This window comes from Apis laboriosa, unplaced genomic scaffold, assembly GCF_014066325.1.
Source record: "Apis laboriosa isolate Shangri-la unplaced genomic scaffold, ASM1406632v1 scaffold68_cov148, whole genome shotgun sequence".
Classification (NCBI taxonomy): Eukaryota; Metazoa; Arthropoda; class Insecta; order Hymenoptera; family Apidae; genus Apis; species Apis laboriosa.
This window is the reverse complement of record NW_025224135.1, coordinates 867,880-886,080: the sequence shown is the minus strand read 5'-3', so window position 1 is coordinate 886,080 and position 18,201 is coordinate 867,880. Positions and strand designations below refer to the sequence as shown.

At 25.5% G+C, this 18,201-nt stretch overlaps 2 protein-coding genes across 16 annotated transcripts in view; one reads left to right on the top strand and one right to left on the bottom strand.

The window, feature by feature from the left end:
- The window catches only part of LOC122718892 (SLIT-ROBO Rho GTPase-activating protein 1-like), a 37,960-nt gene extending 26,151 nt beyond the window's left edge, over window positions 1–11,809 (bottom strand). For 2 of the 14 annotated variants that reach the window (XM_043944274.1, XM_043944284.1), the window contains exon 1: window positions 11,305–11,809. In XM_043944274.1, the coding sequence (XP_043800209.1) occupies window positions 11,305–11,383 (79 nt within the window). In that variant the 5' untranslated portion in view covers window positions 11,384–11,809. Of the gene's footprint in view, window positions 1–2,304; window positions 4,972–11,304 lie in introns of those variants that run through there. The other 12 variants (XM_043944286.1, XM_043944285.1, XM_043944282.1 and 9 more) reach the window with 11 other exon arrangements.
- Window positions 11,810–12,935: 1,126 nt separating this feature from the next.
- LOC122718799 (intraflagellar transport protein 74 homolog) lies at window positions 12,936–17,167 on the top strand. 2 transcript variants are annotated; one of them, XM_043944137.1, is made up of 4 exons: window positions 12,936–13,060; window positions 13,676–14,022; window positions 14,164–15,599; window positions 16,983–17,167. In XM_043944137.1, the coding sequence occupies exons 1-4, from the start codon at window positions 13,037–13,039 to the stop codon at window positions 17,105–17,107; spliced, it is 1,932 nt and encodes a 643-aa protein (XP_043800072.1). In that variant the 5' UTR covers window positions 12,936–13,036; the 3' UTR covers window positions 17,108–17,167. The 2 variants fall into 2 exon arrangements, with proteins under 2 accessions (XP_043800072.1, XP_043800073.1); XM_043944138.1 differs by lacking the exon at window positions 16,983–17,167 and having other exon boundaries at window positions 14,164–15,688.
- Window positions 17,168–18,201: the final 1,034 nt, after the last annotated feature.

The window sequence follows — 18,201 nt, the reverse complement described above, 5'->3', positions numbered from 1 at the left end:
TCCAAATATACATGTATGCATATAATTCTTTAATCGTAAAAACAGATTAGAAGTTCCGACCAACAAGGAAGCCATATGGAACCCCTTGATTTTCTCTGTTGCATGGTATGGGGGACCTTTACACATCGACCGGAAGTTAACTACTAGAGTTCGTATGCCATATGGTAGGAACGAATTTATTCGAAGAACACGACGTAATTCTGTTCTGGTGCAATGCTCGCCTTTATACTCACCAATGATTTAAAAAAAAGTGCCCTTTTTCTTAAATCATTGCATTTAAGAAAAAAGCAATTTCAAATTTTCTTAGATTTATTTTTATCATTAATAATCGAAAATAATAATTCAAAAAAGTTTAATTATGTTATTGGAAAGATTATTTTTCTAGTAAAAGGAAGTTTGATAACATGCTGATACAATAAAATACAGATTATTAAATTGGAGAGTGACTCATAATACAATAATTAATTAATCCTCTGAATAATATTTTTAGATAACACAAAAAGTTAAATAAAGCATTAAAAACCTTTAATATAAAATAATTTTGTAAATTTATAACTTGAAAGAATGAATGCTTTAAAGAGTAAGATTTTTTAAAAATATAAATTCGAAAAAGTTATTAATTTTCAATATCAAAATGCTTATTTACTTTATATTATGTAATAATTTGATGATGTAATAATTTTTATTACATCTCAAAGATTCAATTTTTCATTGTTTTCTTCATTATTCATAATAAGATAATTATAATAAATAATTGACTTTCAATTTTAACAAATATTTAATATAATACATTGACTTCAGAAAAAATTATAAGCTTTGTTTTTTTGTTAGATAATTAAATATGATAAATACAAATTTTTGTATTTTTGTAAAATGTAGAAGTAATTATTATTAAATAAAGTAAAAAAGATAAAATATTTAAATAATAATTTTTAAATCGCATTTATTTATTTGTAACAAATAAATAATGAATTTAATCAAATAATGCTAATACAGTCTCATATTAATTTACTCTACGTCATGTATTTAACAATCTCTCTCTCTCTCTCTCTCTCTCATATTTATCTATCTATCTATTTATCTCTCACTCTACGGCATTGGCATTTTCCAATTAACATGTAAGGGAAAAGATAAGTAGCGACGAATAGAAAACTTCGTTTAATCTGAGAATCCAATCGACGCAAAAAAAAACATACACTGGTACAAAGAATCAAGAATACCATTTGCGGTGCATTCAACTCTAAGAAGAGGCAGATACATAAGTAAAAGAAAGAAATAGCAGGAGCGCGAAACGACCATAAGAACATATCTTGATGTTCCTCCTAATCACTTCAAAAGAAACGACGGAGACAAAGCTCGAAATGAAAGTCGTAATTATCCTTGCTAAATGCGATTACTTACGATCAAACTCTTTTGATTCTAAAATTTAATTATACTCGAAGATTTCAGATAATTTTTTTATAATTTAATAATTCGACTTCCGTTATTAAGCCGTAAGATGAAAGACGTGAAATTTAAAAAATTAATTATACATATTTTCAAAAGATTAATAAAGATTTTAAAAGATTTTCAAAAAAATAATATTTGCTTCTACATTTAATATTTTATAATCAACTAATTAGAATTTTTATTTCTAACAAATATATATATATATATTCTGAATTATATAATATCATTATAAATATAAATAAATTCTATTCATTGATATTTTATTTGATGATGCTGATCCAATAAGATCTTTTTTTATAACTCAACATTGCATCGCTTTTCTAAGGTTCCAAGTAACTTGACGAGAAATTCTATACATTTAAACGAATGTTCGCACAACTCTACACCGGCATTAAATGTCCTTGCCTATCTAGAATTTCCAATATGTATTGTATAACGCACACATTGTGTGAATGTATCATAGCAAAATTGTGGAATGATATAATGCACAAAAAAATCTCGTAACCAAAATGTACAATATCTAAAAATCAATGGAAACAAAAAATCAATGGAATCAATGTACCTAAATAATATGTAGAGATTATGTGAATACAATGAAGAGGAATGATGGCATCCTACAGAATATTTGAGATAATGATTATTTGAACATAAACAATTTGATTAATACATAAAAGAATAATGAATAACTAGCTACATAGGTTAGATTAAACAACTATTGCTCTATTTTACTTATCGAATTATTACTAAAGAAAAAATATAGATCATACTATTATATACTTAATATGTGATGCTTTCATCTCCAACTACTTCTAGAAAAAAAAAAAAGCGAACGCATTTGAATCTAATGAACCATACCTGGAAGAACGTCCTTAGTGTCGGGATTATAAGGATGAATCCATCCGTTCCTCTGCTGAATAATGCACTGGAACATATTGCTGGACTATGCGTAGGTCTCGATTCGCGTTGATCGGCTGTAACGAGCAAGAGCAAGAACGCGCGCGAGAGAGAGAGAGAGAGAGAGGAAGAGGGAGGGACAGAGTAAAAAGGATAGAGGGAGAGTAACAAGAGTAACGAAGAAAGATGGGAAACAGGATGAAAAAAGACACGAGATCCGTTATAGTTGGCAAGTTCTTTCAATGGGCCACCTTTTGCCTCTGTTCTTTTTTAAAAATATTCCTAAAATATATATAAATTATCGAGTAAAGTCGAGTTTTTCGTTGATTATCGATTAATATTATCGTTCAGCGGTTATCTGGAGCGAAACTTGATTCGATCAAACGCATAAAATTTCTAAGATTATTTCTATAGATAAGATCCTCGCACTTCTTCGTAGAAAGTTCCTCTGGTGATGTATCACCATTACCGGAACAGTTTAATTCTTTTTTGTCAATTGTAGAATCAATTCGATTCACGATTCGATTAATCGGCATGGATTCAAGTTATCGTAATGCCCTAACAACTTGAAAAATGTGCACATTTTTATTTCGAGCAAACATTTCTCCGCATTATTGTAATGTTCCATCGAAGAACAATATTGAAAATTTGATTGATCTCCATCTTATGATAAAAACCGTGAATCATCTTATTATCAATTTCACATCATCTCGAAATACCCTTTTATTTCTTCGAACATGTGTGTATATTCACTATATACATATGTGCACACACCGTGTCTTTATGTGTCTTTCTCTGATTCGACCGTTTACTTTGTCTCCGATAATGGACCACTCTTTCTTCTTCCGTTTCTTGATTTCTTCTTTTTATATCTGCCTCCCTCCACGATGATTCTCTATTTCAAGAACCATTCTCATCCTTTCGTGACAAAACGAAACACTATTCAAAACGATCTTTTCACCATTCAACACATCACACGCGCTTACACGCAACGCACTCGACCGATCGACCAACCGACCGCTCGTTTCGGCCTTGAAACGTGTGCACTTTTCTCTTCCCGAATTAATCGAAACCTATCACCGATATTCGTTCATACACTACGTTATTCTGTTAATACAAAAAAGAACAAGGATTGAACAAGAAAATTCTTCATTATGTACCAGACCAGGGAAACAAAGGCGCGATTGAAGAAAGTTAAGAATGACAAGAAAAAGGAAACGAAGGCAAAAGGTAGTCGCCTTTTCTCGTTGCTCCTGCGCCCAGAGGGTGGCTGGTCGGCTGGCTGGGATCGAACTAGATGGCTCGTCGCCAGGCAACCGGATTTTCTATCTCTCTCGCACGCGCACGCCGCCTCCCCTCCCTTTACACTCATTCTCTCTTTGTCCATTCCTCTTTTTCTATCCCTCTGTTCCTTTCTCTGTCACTCAGTTCTGTACCGGTGCTTCTCTCGCGTTCGCTCTGCGCGCTCACTCTTTCTTCCATCTCTTCATCGGTTATCATTGCTCTCTCTCTCTCTCTCTCGTTCTCACACTGAAGAGTCGCAGCAGCAGCAGCAGCACATCACATACACACCGGTTCCTCTAGCGCTCTCTCTTTCTCTCTCGATCTGTCGACTCGCCACCCCCTGCATACTCCGGGAACGCGCAGAAGATTCTCTCATATATATACCTTGGCCGATGACTTTAGGCAGACCGCGCAACGATCTCTACCATCGTGTTTCGAAAATACGATACTCGATCAAAATTGAATTTTCTTATTTCTTTTTCTTTATGTAATATAAAATTTAAGATCATAAAGATGTTTTAAGGTTTTTAAAGATTTCTTCGATGAAATAAAAATTGCATATATTATTGTTCTTTATTTCATTGTTGATTTTTATTATGCGTAAAAAAGTTATTATTAATTTAAATTTATTAGCTTTAGCTTATAATACACTATTTTGATTATTGCATGATAATATAGCTTACATGCTTCTAATTGTTGATAATGCATTATCGTATTTTCGTGCATGATCAGTTATGATAAAATGTTCATTGTATTGGCATGGAATGTTGGCACGTTATATCTCCCGTTCATTATCTAAATTTATCAGAGATTTAAACAAAAAAGAAAAGTGCGAGAAAGTGTAGAAACAACTTTCGACGTTGAATTTGAGAGAATAATATCAATGTTTTACAAAATTTTGAAAAACTGAAAATTGAAAGATTAAATAGGAAAATATTATGAAGAATAATAATATGTAAAACATAAGCTGCTTATAGAAAATTGGATTATAAAAAATCAAAATGGCGAAGAAAAGTCAAAATGGAACACTTGAGTGTGATTATTTTATTTCTTGGCGCATTTTGCTTTCCCCATTGTGAAGCACTGGCACGTCCTCAAAACGGTGATTCTCACAGTAGTAGATATGACAATTCTGCGATACGAAGAACGAATCGTAAGACTGGTGCAAAAGGAAACTGCAGAAAAGAAGAAAAAAAAAAAAAAAAAACGAAAAAAAGAATACTCGAAGCAGAATCGTCGAGAACTTTCTACATTGAAAGCGTTTCACTTGTAAATGGAAAAGGGGACGAGTTTGTAGGAAACCGATTATATATACGAGAGAAATTCCGCGCTCTCGATGCACCGTTTCGAAATCAACTGAATCGCGTAATACCGTTGTAGAAGCGTTGAGCGGAAAGCATCATATATCGTATAAACGTGCAAGAGCGACAGAGACAGATAAAAAACGAACGAGATAACCATTATTTGAAGAGGAAGAGAGTTAATGAGATGTCAGGCAGAAAAGAGACGTTAGGAAAAGAGATAAAATAATGGCAATAAAGTGAAGCAAAATGGTGCAAAAGAGATGACCGCGCCGTTGGTAGGGGAATCAATGAGTGGTTACTCGCGCCACCGCTTTTGTTTCTCTCCTCGTCTTTCTAACTGCATGGTTATACGTTGTACACCGGGTCTCCCACCGTGGTGTTCTATATAGGCTCGTCCAACCCTCGAAGCGTGACCGTGACTGTGACTCTGATCAAACGGAGTGCACGTGTCCACCGTGTATGTATATATACGTTACTCTCTACGCGCGTATTCTCGTCCGCTTGTCCTGTCTCTGCCTACTCGTTGTCTCATCACGTGGAAACGCATCACTCTTCGTTTTGCCGCGGTTATTTCACGCGATATACACTTATTATACAACATAAGAGGTAATCTACTTAATCGTAGTTTTTGTTTAGTCAACAAATACTTAATCTTTTCGGTAGGTTATATTTCAGTTATGCGTGCCACTTGACCGACCGAGATTTGTAACTAACCTATTTGATCATTTTTCTTACAATTACAAAATAATTGTAATCAAAAATCAATAATCAAAAACTCATTAATAAGCTCTAAAATAAAATTCATCATGTTTTGTTCAATTATCAGAATAAATGATGATTAAAATGATTTAATTATTTTTCATATCATGATAATTATGATTTTTACAATTTTTAATAGGATCTATTTTATATAATTCATATATATTTTCGAAGAAATATAATTTGATTGATGTTATAAAATTGGTAAATATTCATTTTTAAAAAGTATAAATTTAAGAGTGCAGTAAAGAAGGATTATACTTGATATAAAAGTGGATCTTATTTGCTCATAGGGTCATGTACTCTCGGCACTAAATGAACAAATTGCTTTTCATCGGCCACTTCGAGGGCACTCAGATCATCTTACCATCGGGTTAGTTTATCATCAGATTGCTACCACTGTTAGTTTTTCTGCATTCTTCTTCCCTTACTTCATTCTTTGATCAAAAAAAAACATATTCAAATTGTTTTTTTTATCTATTTTTAATTTTTAACATTCCAAGCTTTTATAAAAATAATAAATAACACAATTAATGATAAATAAAGCATAAAAATTATACTTTATATGCATATATAATTACACTATTAGTTTTTTAAATAAAATTATTTTAGAGATTATATCAACTATTAAATTCTGAATTTACAAGTCAATATGTGTTTTATTTTTTTTTATTTATAAAAATATAACAAAATAAATTCAATATAGCAATAAAAAGTATTTTTCATTTAAATTTAATTTTTTTAATATTATTTTACTAAAATGAAATTTACGTAATATAGAACAATCAGCGTCATCTGTTACCTAATTTCCAAATTATAATTAAATTTCCTTTTCACAAAATTATACAAATCGATTTTATCATACTTATATACTATATTCAATAAATTTTTATTTATAATTTTTTTTCAATCAATAAATTTTTATTTTTACATTCATATAGAAATAAAAAAGAAATTATATCTGCACGATCATATAAGTTTCATTTATATAAGAAGAATATTATATTTCAAAAAATATCTATTTTACTAAATTATTTTATCATTTAAATTTATTCTCAAATGACCGATAAAATAAATTGAATGGTATTATTTTATTTATGTTATTTTTCATGTATATTTGTTTTCAAGATATAATCACGTAAATTTAAATCTGTAAAGTCATAAAAAACACTTATGAAAAATGCACTCTGAACTTAGTATACTCGCAATTGGCTGAGTCAGCCAAGTGGTTCAATGAGATACCGCGCCATTTCATTGATGCCGCTAACCTTATGGTAAGCATCGTCGACAATATCTCGTTTCTTCTTTTAAATTTTAAATTATTTCCCATGAAAATTTATACAACATAAATTATTTTTATAGTATTTATTATATTAAATTAAATTAACTAATTCTATTTATATAATTGATATTTATAATTATACAATTTGATATTTATAATTATTTTTATAATATAGTAGCTATAATTTTTATTACTGGTTTACTAATTTTAATAAGAAACATTTCAGAATTGGTAGATAATTATAGTAGACAAAGTTCATTCAGCGTGTACTATTCTAAAACTGAACTCTATTCATGTGATCATTACGTAGTATCGCTATTTTAAAGCCACAGATCGTTCGGGGTTTCGCGACCTTCATCCAGATAAGCATATAAATTCAATACCACTTGGCCTTCTTATCAAGTACCTATCCAAAAGTTGTCGTCAACTTTTTAAATTTATTTATGAATTAAAAGAATTTTTTTATACGATTTTTTATTTTTTATTTTTTAGTAAAGTAAAATATAAAAAAACTTTAAAAAATATATAAATCATCATATGCACACTATTATAATAAATTTAATTGTACATATTTTCAAACAATTCCATTTTTTAAAAATTCGATTCTGACTCTTTTAATATTATTTTATTTTTTTATAATTTTTTACTGATAAAATTTAAATTTTTAAAATTCCATTTTTTATATTTTTTTTTCGATATCAAAAATATGAAATCATCTTATCAATCTATGATAAATAATATTAATTTAAACTGTATTTTATGTATATATTATTTCTTATACGATATTAAATGTCAGTAGTATAATCCCATTGCAATTGCTTTGCTATTTCGTTAACGAACTCTGTTAGTGATTCTGAATAACTCGTGACATTTTCAAATCCTGCAGGTTTAAAATCTATCGAATTAACTGTGATTTTTATGTCATACATAATTGTTTTTTGAAAAAAAAAAAAAAAATTATAAATATATCCATATTTTATATACATGACATTCAATTGTTATCACGATGAAATTATTCAATTTTTTTTTCAATGATTTATCTCAATTAAAGGCTTACTTCAATAATTAACATCATGTATCTAGATTAAAATTTACACATGCCACAATTAATCTAACAATGATATAGATGGGGAATGTATTATTTCCTTGTAATTCCTTCTCTTTACCCTGACGGAACTTTTTCATCAATAAGCTGAATTAAAACGAATAGCCTTGTTACACATGTATGCACGTAAAAAAATTATACTCTGTAATTTTTTTGTCGGGCGTGTGTTCTACGACAGCAGTTTAGAAGGTTCAAACCAAAATTCGTAATATTTGTAAATCGAGAAAATCAAAATAAAAAATATCAATGAAAATTTTTGAAAAATAGTAAAATAATTTCTTTTTAACAAGATTTTTTTTTTGTATTTTTATTTTTCAAAATATCTCTTTCTTATTCTTTTCGCTTTGATTAATAATAAATGTAAAAAAAAAAATATATTCAATTATGTGATAATAAATATTAAAAATATAATTTTTAAAAAATATTTAAATAAAATGCGTCATTGCAATAATATCCATGTGAAAGAAGATACATATATCTTTCACTAAGTGAAATAGATACTCTTCTTTGACATTTTAAAAATGATCTGTTCGTAAAAACATCTGTTGCACAAAACAGGAAATATCTTTTTTTTTATTATTATATTTTATTCAGATTTTTTTTCTGGTCAATTTATATCATATTTTTTTTAAGTGTGATATTTTTATTAAATTTATATAAAAAAATTATTTTAAACATTTAAATTTATATTATAAATTAATGTGAATATATTTTTAAAAAATGTTTATACAAATGTAAATATCTCAAGATATTCTCATAAAATGACAAACTTTGATAATAATTTCTGAGGAATTATTATTTTCATTATCTCTTTTACATGAATAAATTATATGCCAATTAATAATAATTAATCAAAGCGACATATACATATATATATATATATCGCATATCGAGTTATTAGATAAATTTTATTTTTATATGTATTATTTATAAAATCTTAAAATATTCAACAAATAAGTCTGCATATTTATCAACTAACTTTATTGGCAAACTCTATATAACGATAGGTCACTAAGATCGATTTTAAAACATCCAATGTTGCAACCATATGGATATAAACACAAAAATCAAAATGCATAGAGGAAACGGTCGACGCAGTCACGCATGACCGTATGGAAGGAGTTGCGGCGAACAATGAGAATGTGCGCATGCGTTACACAGTATGAAAGAATATATAGACGTTCGTATCTGAAAGTGTACTCTGTGAACGTGTTCAACGGGGGAGGTATTATATACATAGTGGGAGGAAAATAGAGGGGATGGAGATGGAATACGCGTTAAAATAAAATAAAAACAACCTTGAAAGTTTGTAAACGGAAACAGGGATGGGCATCCGATGTATATTTTTTTGATAACTCTTAATCAAATAGATTATGAATATATGTTTTAGGATACATTGATACGAAATTAAATAATTTTAAAAATTATAAAAGCATTGTTATTTTGTTCACGATATTAAGTCAGAGATATATTTATAAAAAAAAATATTTTTAATAATATAATAATAATATGTAATATATTTTTAATAATATAATAATAATAAGTATAATGAAATTTATTTTTTAATTTAATAAAACTATACTAAAGTATTATATATATTATTAGAAGAATAATTAATAATTATATTAGAAGAATTAGAAGATTTATTAGAATTACATATTTAGATGGAAAAATGAGATATATTTAATCCAATAAATAAGAATTTTTGCATGAATATAGAATGTAGAATACCGTGAAACCTATCCCTGTTACTTCTCACGACTTTTAATATGCAGACGAAGCAATTTCAAATGCGACGCGCCAACATTTCAATCGAGAGACGTGCAAGCACCTCATTTACTCCATCGAATAACGATCGTTCATTGATCAAGTGAAACATTGTTTCGTTCATTTCAAAACTTTCAAATATTTGCAAAGATTTTCCTTAATAAAGTTATTAATAATTAACTAATTAAAATTTATTCTAAAAATTTAAATATTATAATAAATATATATATGTATAATGTATAAATGTATATATGTATAATGTTATACATAATATATGTATAATGTTAAAAGATAAATTATAAACTTGATTACTAATAAATTATATATTGTTATAACAAAATTTTATAATCAAAATAATGAAAATTTTTTTTAAGAATTTTAAGATCATAATTTTATACAAAGCATAAAATTAATCATTAATATAAATATATATTAATATAATAATATACTGATAATTGAAATCGCAATTTTCGAATACATTCACAAAAAATATAATAATTTCTTGGTTATGCAATAGTTTTCAAATTGATAATGACAATTTGTAATATCGTAAATTTATAAAACTTAATATTTTAAAAATTTTTTTCTTAGGTTTCATAAATTTTATGATCATTTTATTATAATAGATATGAAAACATAATTCTATTATTTTTGAATATTTATTATTGATATATAATAATAATTGAGCAATGCTGTAATAAAAAAATAAATAAGAATTTTTTTTTTACAAAAACATCGCAGATCAAAAAAGTGCATAAATAAACAGCATCTTCAACATAAAAACATCGACACAGTGTGTCATTCTTTAAAATGTATCGTCGGTTGTATATTATGAGATTTTCTAACATCTGCTAACTATATAGTTGCTATATTTTTTTTACACATTCCTAATACATCAAATATGTTAAAAAAATGTTTTTTATATTAAAGAAAAAAAAAAAAAGAAAAAAAAAACAATATTCACTATTTTATCGATGGATGAATGAAACAAATTGCATTTTTTCAGTTAATCGAATTATAATATCCCAATGGACGATGAAACAAATTTTATCGAAATAAATCAACTTTTAAATATGCAACGAATAAATTTCAAACCAAAAAGTTAAATCTATATCTTTATTAAAGGATATGATAACAATAGCGTCTCAAAATAAATTTTAATAATTTTGTAAATTAAATCTCATAAATAAAAAACTTCATTGATAAAAAATTATTTAAAAAATTATTTTTAATTTTTTAGTTTAATATTAATATTATTATAATAATAAAAATAAGAATTTTGCTCATTATAATAAACAATTATTTATTTACGATTGATAAAAAATATACCAATTAAAAAAATTAACTTTCTTTATAAATAAAAAGAAAGAAAAATAAATATATAAATGAGCAATACGTAAAAAATAAGAGAAAATAAAATAGAAAAAGAAAAAAATAAAAAATGTGTGGTTACAACTTACTATTAAAGACAAGCAGCTTCCGCGTGGAGCCAAGCCTTTTGATGGGCGACTTCACGCCGTCAATTTCTTCTTCGTCCATCGCAGTATAGTAACGGCGTCTCGATTTCAAAACAACTCTGGGGTTGTTATTTCGTGTTCACGTATGTACAAGCCAACAGTTTCTATGAACGTGAGCACAAAATATTTGTCACAGTTTAAAACATTCTCGAGCACGAGGAGGTCACCGCTTGGTTGCGGTAAAACCGGTTTATCGGGCAGCGTTGATACCTTTCTATGATCTGCACTAGATGTGTTATCACTAGGTACATGTGGCCAGCCGTGCATACAACTACGGCCTATTGAGCAAAGAAAGGAGAAGGAAAAGGCAAAAGAAAAGGCAAGTTGAAAAGAAATGCCAATGTGAACGAACGTGTATAAAATGAGTAAGTGGCGGACGTTTATATGTCGACGGGACGAATCGCGATGCCACGGGGAACTTAGCTGCAACGCGGGTTACTGTGGTAACGCCGATTGGTTTCTGGCTATCCCGAGGCACACTGAAGATATTCTTGGACTCCCGTATATTAATTCGAGTTTGGGGGGACCGGCGTCGCTACCGCCGTCACCATCGTCGTCGCCGTCACCATCGTGCTTTGCCACTTGGCTAACACGCCGCGTCACTTTTGTTGCTTAGCAACTACTTTATTTGAGATAACGACAACCTACTGCCATCTTCCATTCTTTCATTAAACTAAAAATTTGAATTTTCATTTCATCAATTATTTTAATAAAGATCAATAACGACAAAGTAAAAAATATAGATAAAGTATAAAATAAGGAAAAATAATTAATTAAAATAAATTAATGTATTAAATAAAGTAAATTATTTTTTAAAAATTACAGATATTTTCATAAGGCTCGGTTTGGAATAAGATTGTAACATTAATAATGATTAAAATTGAAATTAAATTTTAATATAAAATTACAAATAAAAAAAAAATATTTTTTTATCGTTAAATGATTTTTTATCGTCAAAATGCTCATATCAAAATACCCGCAAAACTTATATATTGTTTTATCATTTTAGAAATACATTGTAAAATATATATATATATTTTTACATTAAAGATTGAAATTACATTATAATTTTGAAAGAGAAATGACATTTGTTACCATCTATAATCACATACCAAGAACAAGTATAGAGCAAAAATGAGAAAAGAATAAATATATTGAAATCAGTGTCATCTCTAATCTTGCAAATGAAATAAAAGATAGAATAGGAGAATGAAATAGAATAAGAATTGACAATCAGCGCCATCTTTTGGATTTCATCATTTTTTAAAATTTCTCTAAAAACACTTAAATGGCACTCTCAATTTTTATTCTACTTTACTCTGTTTTTTGAATTTCAGAGATATAAAGAGATATTTTTGAATTTCAATAGATAACGTTTGTCTTTTTATATTTTTTTTTTAATTCTTTTTATATTTTCTTTTTCTCTCTATTTCCTTTTCTTTTCATACATGCATTTCCTGTTTCATTTGATATTCTGAAGATGGCACTTATTTCAATATTTTTATCCATTCTATTCTTATCTGACTATCTGATTTCTTTGTTTATATCTTTTTTGCAAAATTTATGCATATAAAAAATAACTTTATTGTCTCGCTTGCCCAATTTATTGGCAATTTATGATTAAAACTCGTAAAAATTTTAAATTAATGTTTTTATTATTTGTAATAAATAATAAATGTTAACATTTATAATGCAATATGTATGTACTATTAAATAAATTTAATAATATTAAAGTTTAATATTATTAAATTTATTAATAATTATCAATAAGTATTAAATTATAATTAATTTATTATATTAATATCTTATATATCTTATATATTATATTATAATATCTTAATATAATATATAAGAATATTTCAAAGAATGTGTCAAAGAAATTATTTTTAAAATTTATTGATTTCAATAATTTTTGTTTTAAAATATAATTCACCGCTGTAAATCGCACAAAATATTTTGATTTTTTGCGCAATCGATATTTTAAAACATTGGACATAAAATTAGATTTATTCTATGTCTTGATTTTTTATACAGATTCTTGTAATATAATGTAATTTTATAGTATCATTTAAAATTATATTTTTTTCGTATAATTATATATAAATTATAAAGTAAATAATTTTATAATTTATATCTAAATTAATTTGGAATTATATAGATTCTATGAATTAGTTTCTATGACAACCAAGTAGAAAACAAACGGGTTATAATGTACTTTAACTAAACAGTACCAACTAATTAAATATCTATGCAAACTACTACTCTAATTCATATCAAAAATATTTTCAATAAAGAAAAAAAGTGTTTTAAATAGATCAATATAATGCAAAGACCACAAACTAGTACTGCTGTATTACAAAATAAATTTGAAAGGTTTTATAAAGGAACAAAAAATGAATCAGTAGAGTTTTCTGGGAATACTCGTCCAGGCACACCTGGTCAAAATGTATTGGCAAGACCACCATCATCCTTTGCTGCGCTCAATCAAGTATCAACTGGTAATTCACGTTTAAATACAATTAATTCAAATAATTCTGGAACATGTAATATTGCATTTCCTTTGTCTGGTCAAATGAATATAAATATTTTGGAAAGACCAATCACTCAACATGGAGTGGCAGGTCTTAGACCTGGAACTGGTAAAAATTTATCAATGACTAGGTATGTAAATTTCTCCTTTTATATTTAATTTTTTTTTTAAATTAGTTATTAATTAAAATAAAATATATCATTGTGATAATAATAACTTAAACATCAAATTTTTCCTTTTGTTATTTTTTAATTTAAATTTTCTATTTTTAGACAAATTCAAGATAAAAGATATTATAATGGACTTATGCAATTAAAAATTAGAGAATTAAATCAAGAAATTGCTGTTATTATGAAAGATATTGAAGATCAAACTAAAGAAAGAGCTACTTATCTGCATTATGATAAAAGAGCCAAAGATTTGGCTATGGAGTTAACAGCTTTGCAAGGACAACTAGCTGATTATAATATCATTGTAGATAAAATGACATCTGATATTGGAAAAGAAATTATTGAAGAAGAAACTGAAAAACTTGCTAGAAAAAATGAAGAAATTTTATCAAGAATTGAAAATATGTTTGAAGAAAGAAAACAATTAGAACAAAAACTAACAAAGATACAAAAACAATTAGAAGATGAAAAGAAAAAAACAGAACGACTTATAGACAGTATGGATTCTGATATGAAGGAAAAATATGATGAATTATTAAAAGAAAAAATAAAAGTGGAAGAAAAAGCAAATGAACTGCAACAAAAATTGGATGAATTATACAAAGAACAAGTTTATTTAGAAGAAGAAATAACATTATCTCCTTTGAAACAGGAAGCAGTTAAATTACATCTTAAAATAATAGAAATGGAAGAAAAAAGAGATAAGTTAAAAGAAGAAGAGAAACAAAGAATTTCACCAGAAGAAGAAAAAGAAAAATTATTACAGAAAATTAAGCAAGATAATATGAATATTGCAGCTGCTGAAGCTCAATTATCTGAAAAAAAAAAACAAATTCAAGAAACAGAACAAAAACTTGAACAATTAGAAGCAGATATAGAAGATACTCAATCTGAAAAACAAATTAAATATAACGAGCTTCGTAAACGAGAAGAAACTATAGAACAATTTATGAGTTCTTTTGATCAAAATAAAGAAGATGAAACTAAAAAATTGCATAAATTAGAGAATACAATAGTTGAATATTTAGAAAATATTTCGAATATGTTAAATATTGATATTGATTTTATAGGAAATGATGAAATGGCTATTCTTAATAGTTTACCATCTTTCAATGAATATGAATATATTAACAAGGATTATAATTTTGAAAAATTAACAAAAGAAAATTTAAAGTTGCAACAAATTTTTAATAAAATGCAAATATTAGAAGAAAAACTTAAAGCAGAATTTGCTGAGTTTAATGAAAAAATGAGTGACAAAGAAAATAAGTCAATAATTATAGAAGATTTAGATACTTTGAAAACTAAATTGACACTAAAACAAGATCAATTAATAGCAGAATGTGAACAATTGAAACATGAACAAGAAAAAGAACAAGAAGAGATTAAAACAATTCAATCAGAATATAATGAAATAAAACAACGTTTAGAAAATAATGATATATATGTTCAAGTTAGTGCACTGGAAAATAATGTAGAAAAATTGCAAAAAGAACATAAAAATATTGAAGAATTTATTACCAAAGAAAAAGAACGTGGTAATTATGATCCAATAAAAAAAGAAACTTTTAATTCAATAAGTATTTATAATTCTATGTTAAAAGAAAGTCTAAAAACTATCTATTAATTAAATTTTTTATAACTTTATTTAATTCTATTTTATCAATATTAGAGGAGTTAGAAAATAATTTGATTTATTGATTTTTCAATAATATTATATAATATTTAGAAATTAAATATGAAAAATATTAAATTATTTATAAAAATAATCGTGAATATTATCATTTTTTTGTATTATTAATTGCATTTTTTAATTAAATTTTATGAAATTATTTTATTAAATTCGAAAAAATATATATACAATTTTCACATAACCAAACAATTCGAAATAAATAAAGTTATTTCGAGAAAAATAAATTTTATTGAGTTCTATTTTTTTGTTATATTGATTATATTATGATTTAATAAATAATGATATATATATATTATAATCTCATTTGATTCATTAAATAAAATAAAAATACAATAATATATAATTTTAAAACTTTTTAATTTAAGTAACGAATTTAATAAAATTTTTTTTAAAAATCGATATTTTAATTATATGACACAAAATTTCATAAAAGTATAATATTAGTATAGTATTATATATATATTTTTTAAATTATTTGTAATACTTACTTAAAATGTAACAAGGAAAATGGCAATAACCCAAAAATAAATAAATATGCTTTTGAGGTTTAAAATTTTATTCGATATTTGGATATTACAAAAAAAAATTAATTTTTTATATTAAAATTGTTTATACCAATTACAAAAATATGATTATTAATATAGATGGATATTATGAATTTTAATTGAAATCATAATTTCTGAGAACAAAACTATTGATTATAATTTTAATTATTAATAATATAATATAAAAATAATACACACACACAATATAATAATATATAATAAATAATATATATAATAATATATATAAATAATACGACACACAAATATAATGTCAATAAATATGCAAAAAAATTATATATATATTACCATATTAGATATTTGATAAATAAATATTTGACAAAAACATACAGCACACAACACAGCAAATTATTATTAATAAATTATTAATAAAAAAAAAAATATAATGAAGTACAAGTAGTATAATTATCTTACTTACATTCTAAATTTTTATACTACAAATTTAGTTCATTAAATATTTTATAAATTATCTTATAAAATCTACTTTAATATATAATTTACCATACGTAAGACACTTATAAAGTATATCTTGCTATTAAATTATAAACTATGATAAAGATTTTTATTTTAAATTATGATAAGATATTTTTAAGTTAAGTTATATATATATTTAATTATTAATTATATTTTGGATTTAATCTTGATTTTTTTTTCGCTTTCTTCAGAATATCGTAGACTAGATTTATTATCCATGGACCGAGATCATATATACTCTACTAAGTTGGCCAAGTTAAATATAAAAAAAAGTTGCACAAAAAAAAATGTTGTAAAATTTATAAAATGTATATGAATTATTTTCTTTCTTTTTTTATTAATTAACACTGTTCATTTAATTAATTTGCTTTTTTATTTCTTCTTTTGGATACCTGGATTAAACTGTTCGAGTTAGTGTCCATGGATTTGTTGACTAGATGCCACTCTTAATAATATAGTTATGTTAACTTAAATAAAATTTTTTTGATAATCGCTGTACAGAGTAAGTAATATAATAAATAAGTTTGTCGTTATAATATTTCAAAATAAATAAAATTATTGTGAAATTTAAATATTATATATTATCTTCAGTCGGTATATTTATGATTGGATATTATCGAAATGTACTAATAAAGATATCTAACTTAAAAAAAAAAAAATGAAAATTATATTAATTAATATATCATTTTTCTTATTTATTAAACACAGCCTCGTAATACTTTTACAAATTCGCATTTTTATCTAAAAATATATGATTTGTTTTAATTTATTATATATTTCTGCTTAATAATTTTATTATTTTGAAATTAATGAAAAATATATACTAATTTTATCTTTAAAGCTGCCATATAGGACTTTTTTATGGATTTAATTAATTTTTCATCAAATTGTATGAGTTTAGAAAAATATTAAAATTATCAATACTCTATGTAGGTAATATTTGTTTTTGCCGACAATCGCATTAGTAATATATTAATTTAAAAAAATGATTGTGAAATAAATTATTGTAAAAATTTTATTTGTTTTATATAGTTGAAATTATATTTCATTAATAAAAAATTTTTTTTATGAACTCTATATAATAATGGCATAATGTAAGTTACTGGCACGTTTCCCGAAATAAATAGATTAATCAATTATATTATAAATATTAATCTATATATGACTAAGTAATATATATATACTGCAACTTTTAAACTATTTTTAATTTTTTTAAAATTATAAAAATCGAGTATAATATATTTTTGCAATTTAACTTTTTTATGGCATCGCATCCACACATATTTGTTTGAGAAAATATATATAAATATATGAACAAATGTTTACATGACTAGATACTATTTGAAAAAAGTTCCAAATTGCATTCATATGTGGCCTGCATATCCTTTGAGGAATATGAAATGAAACTTA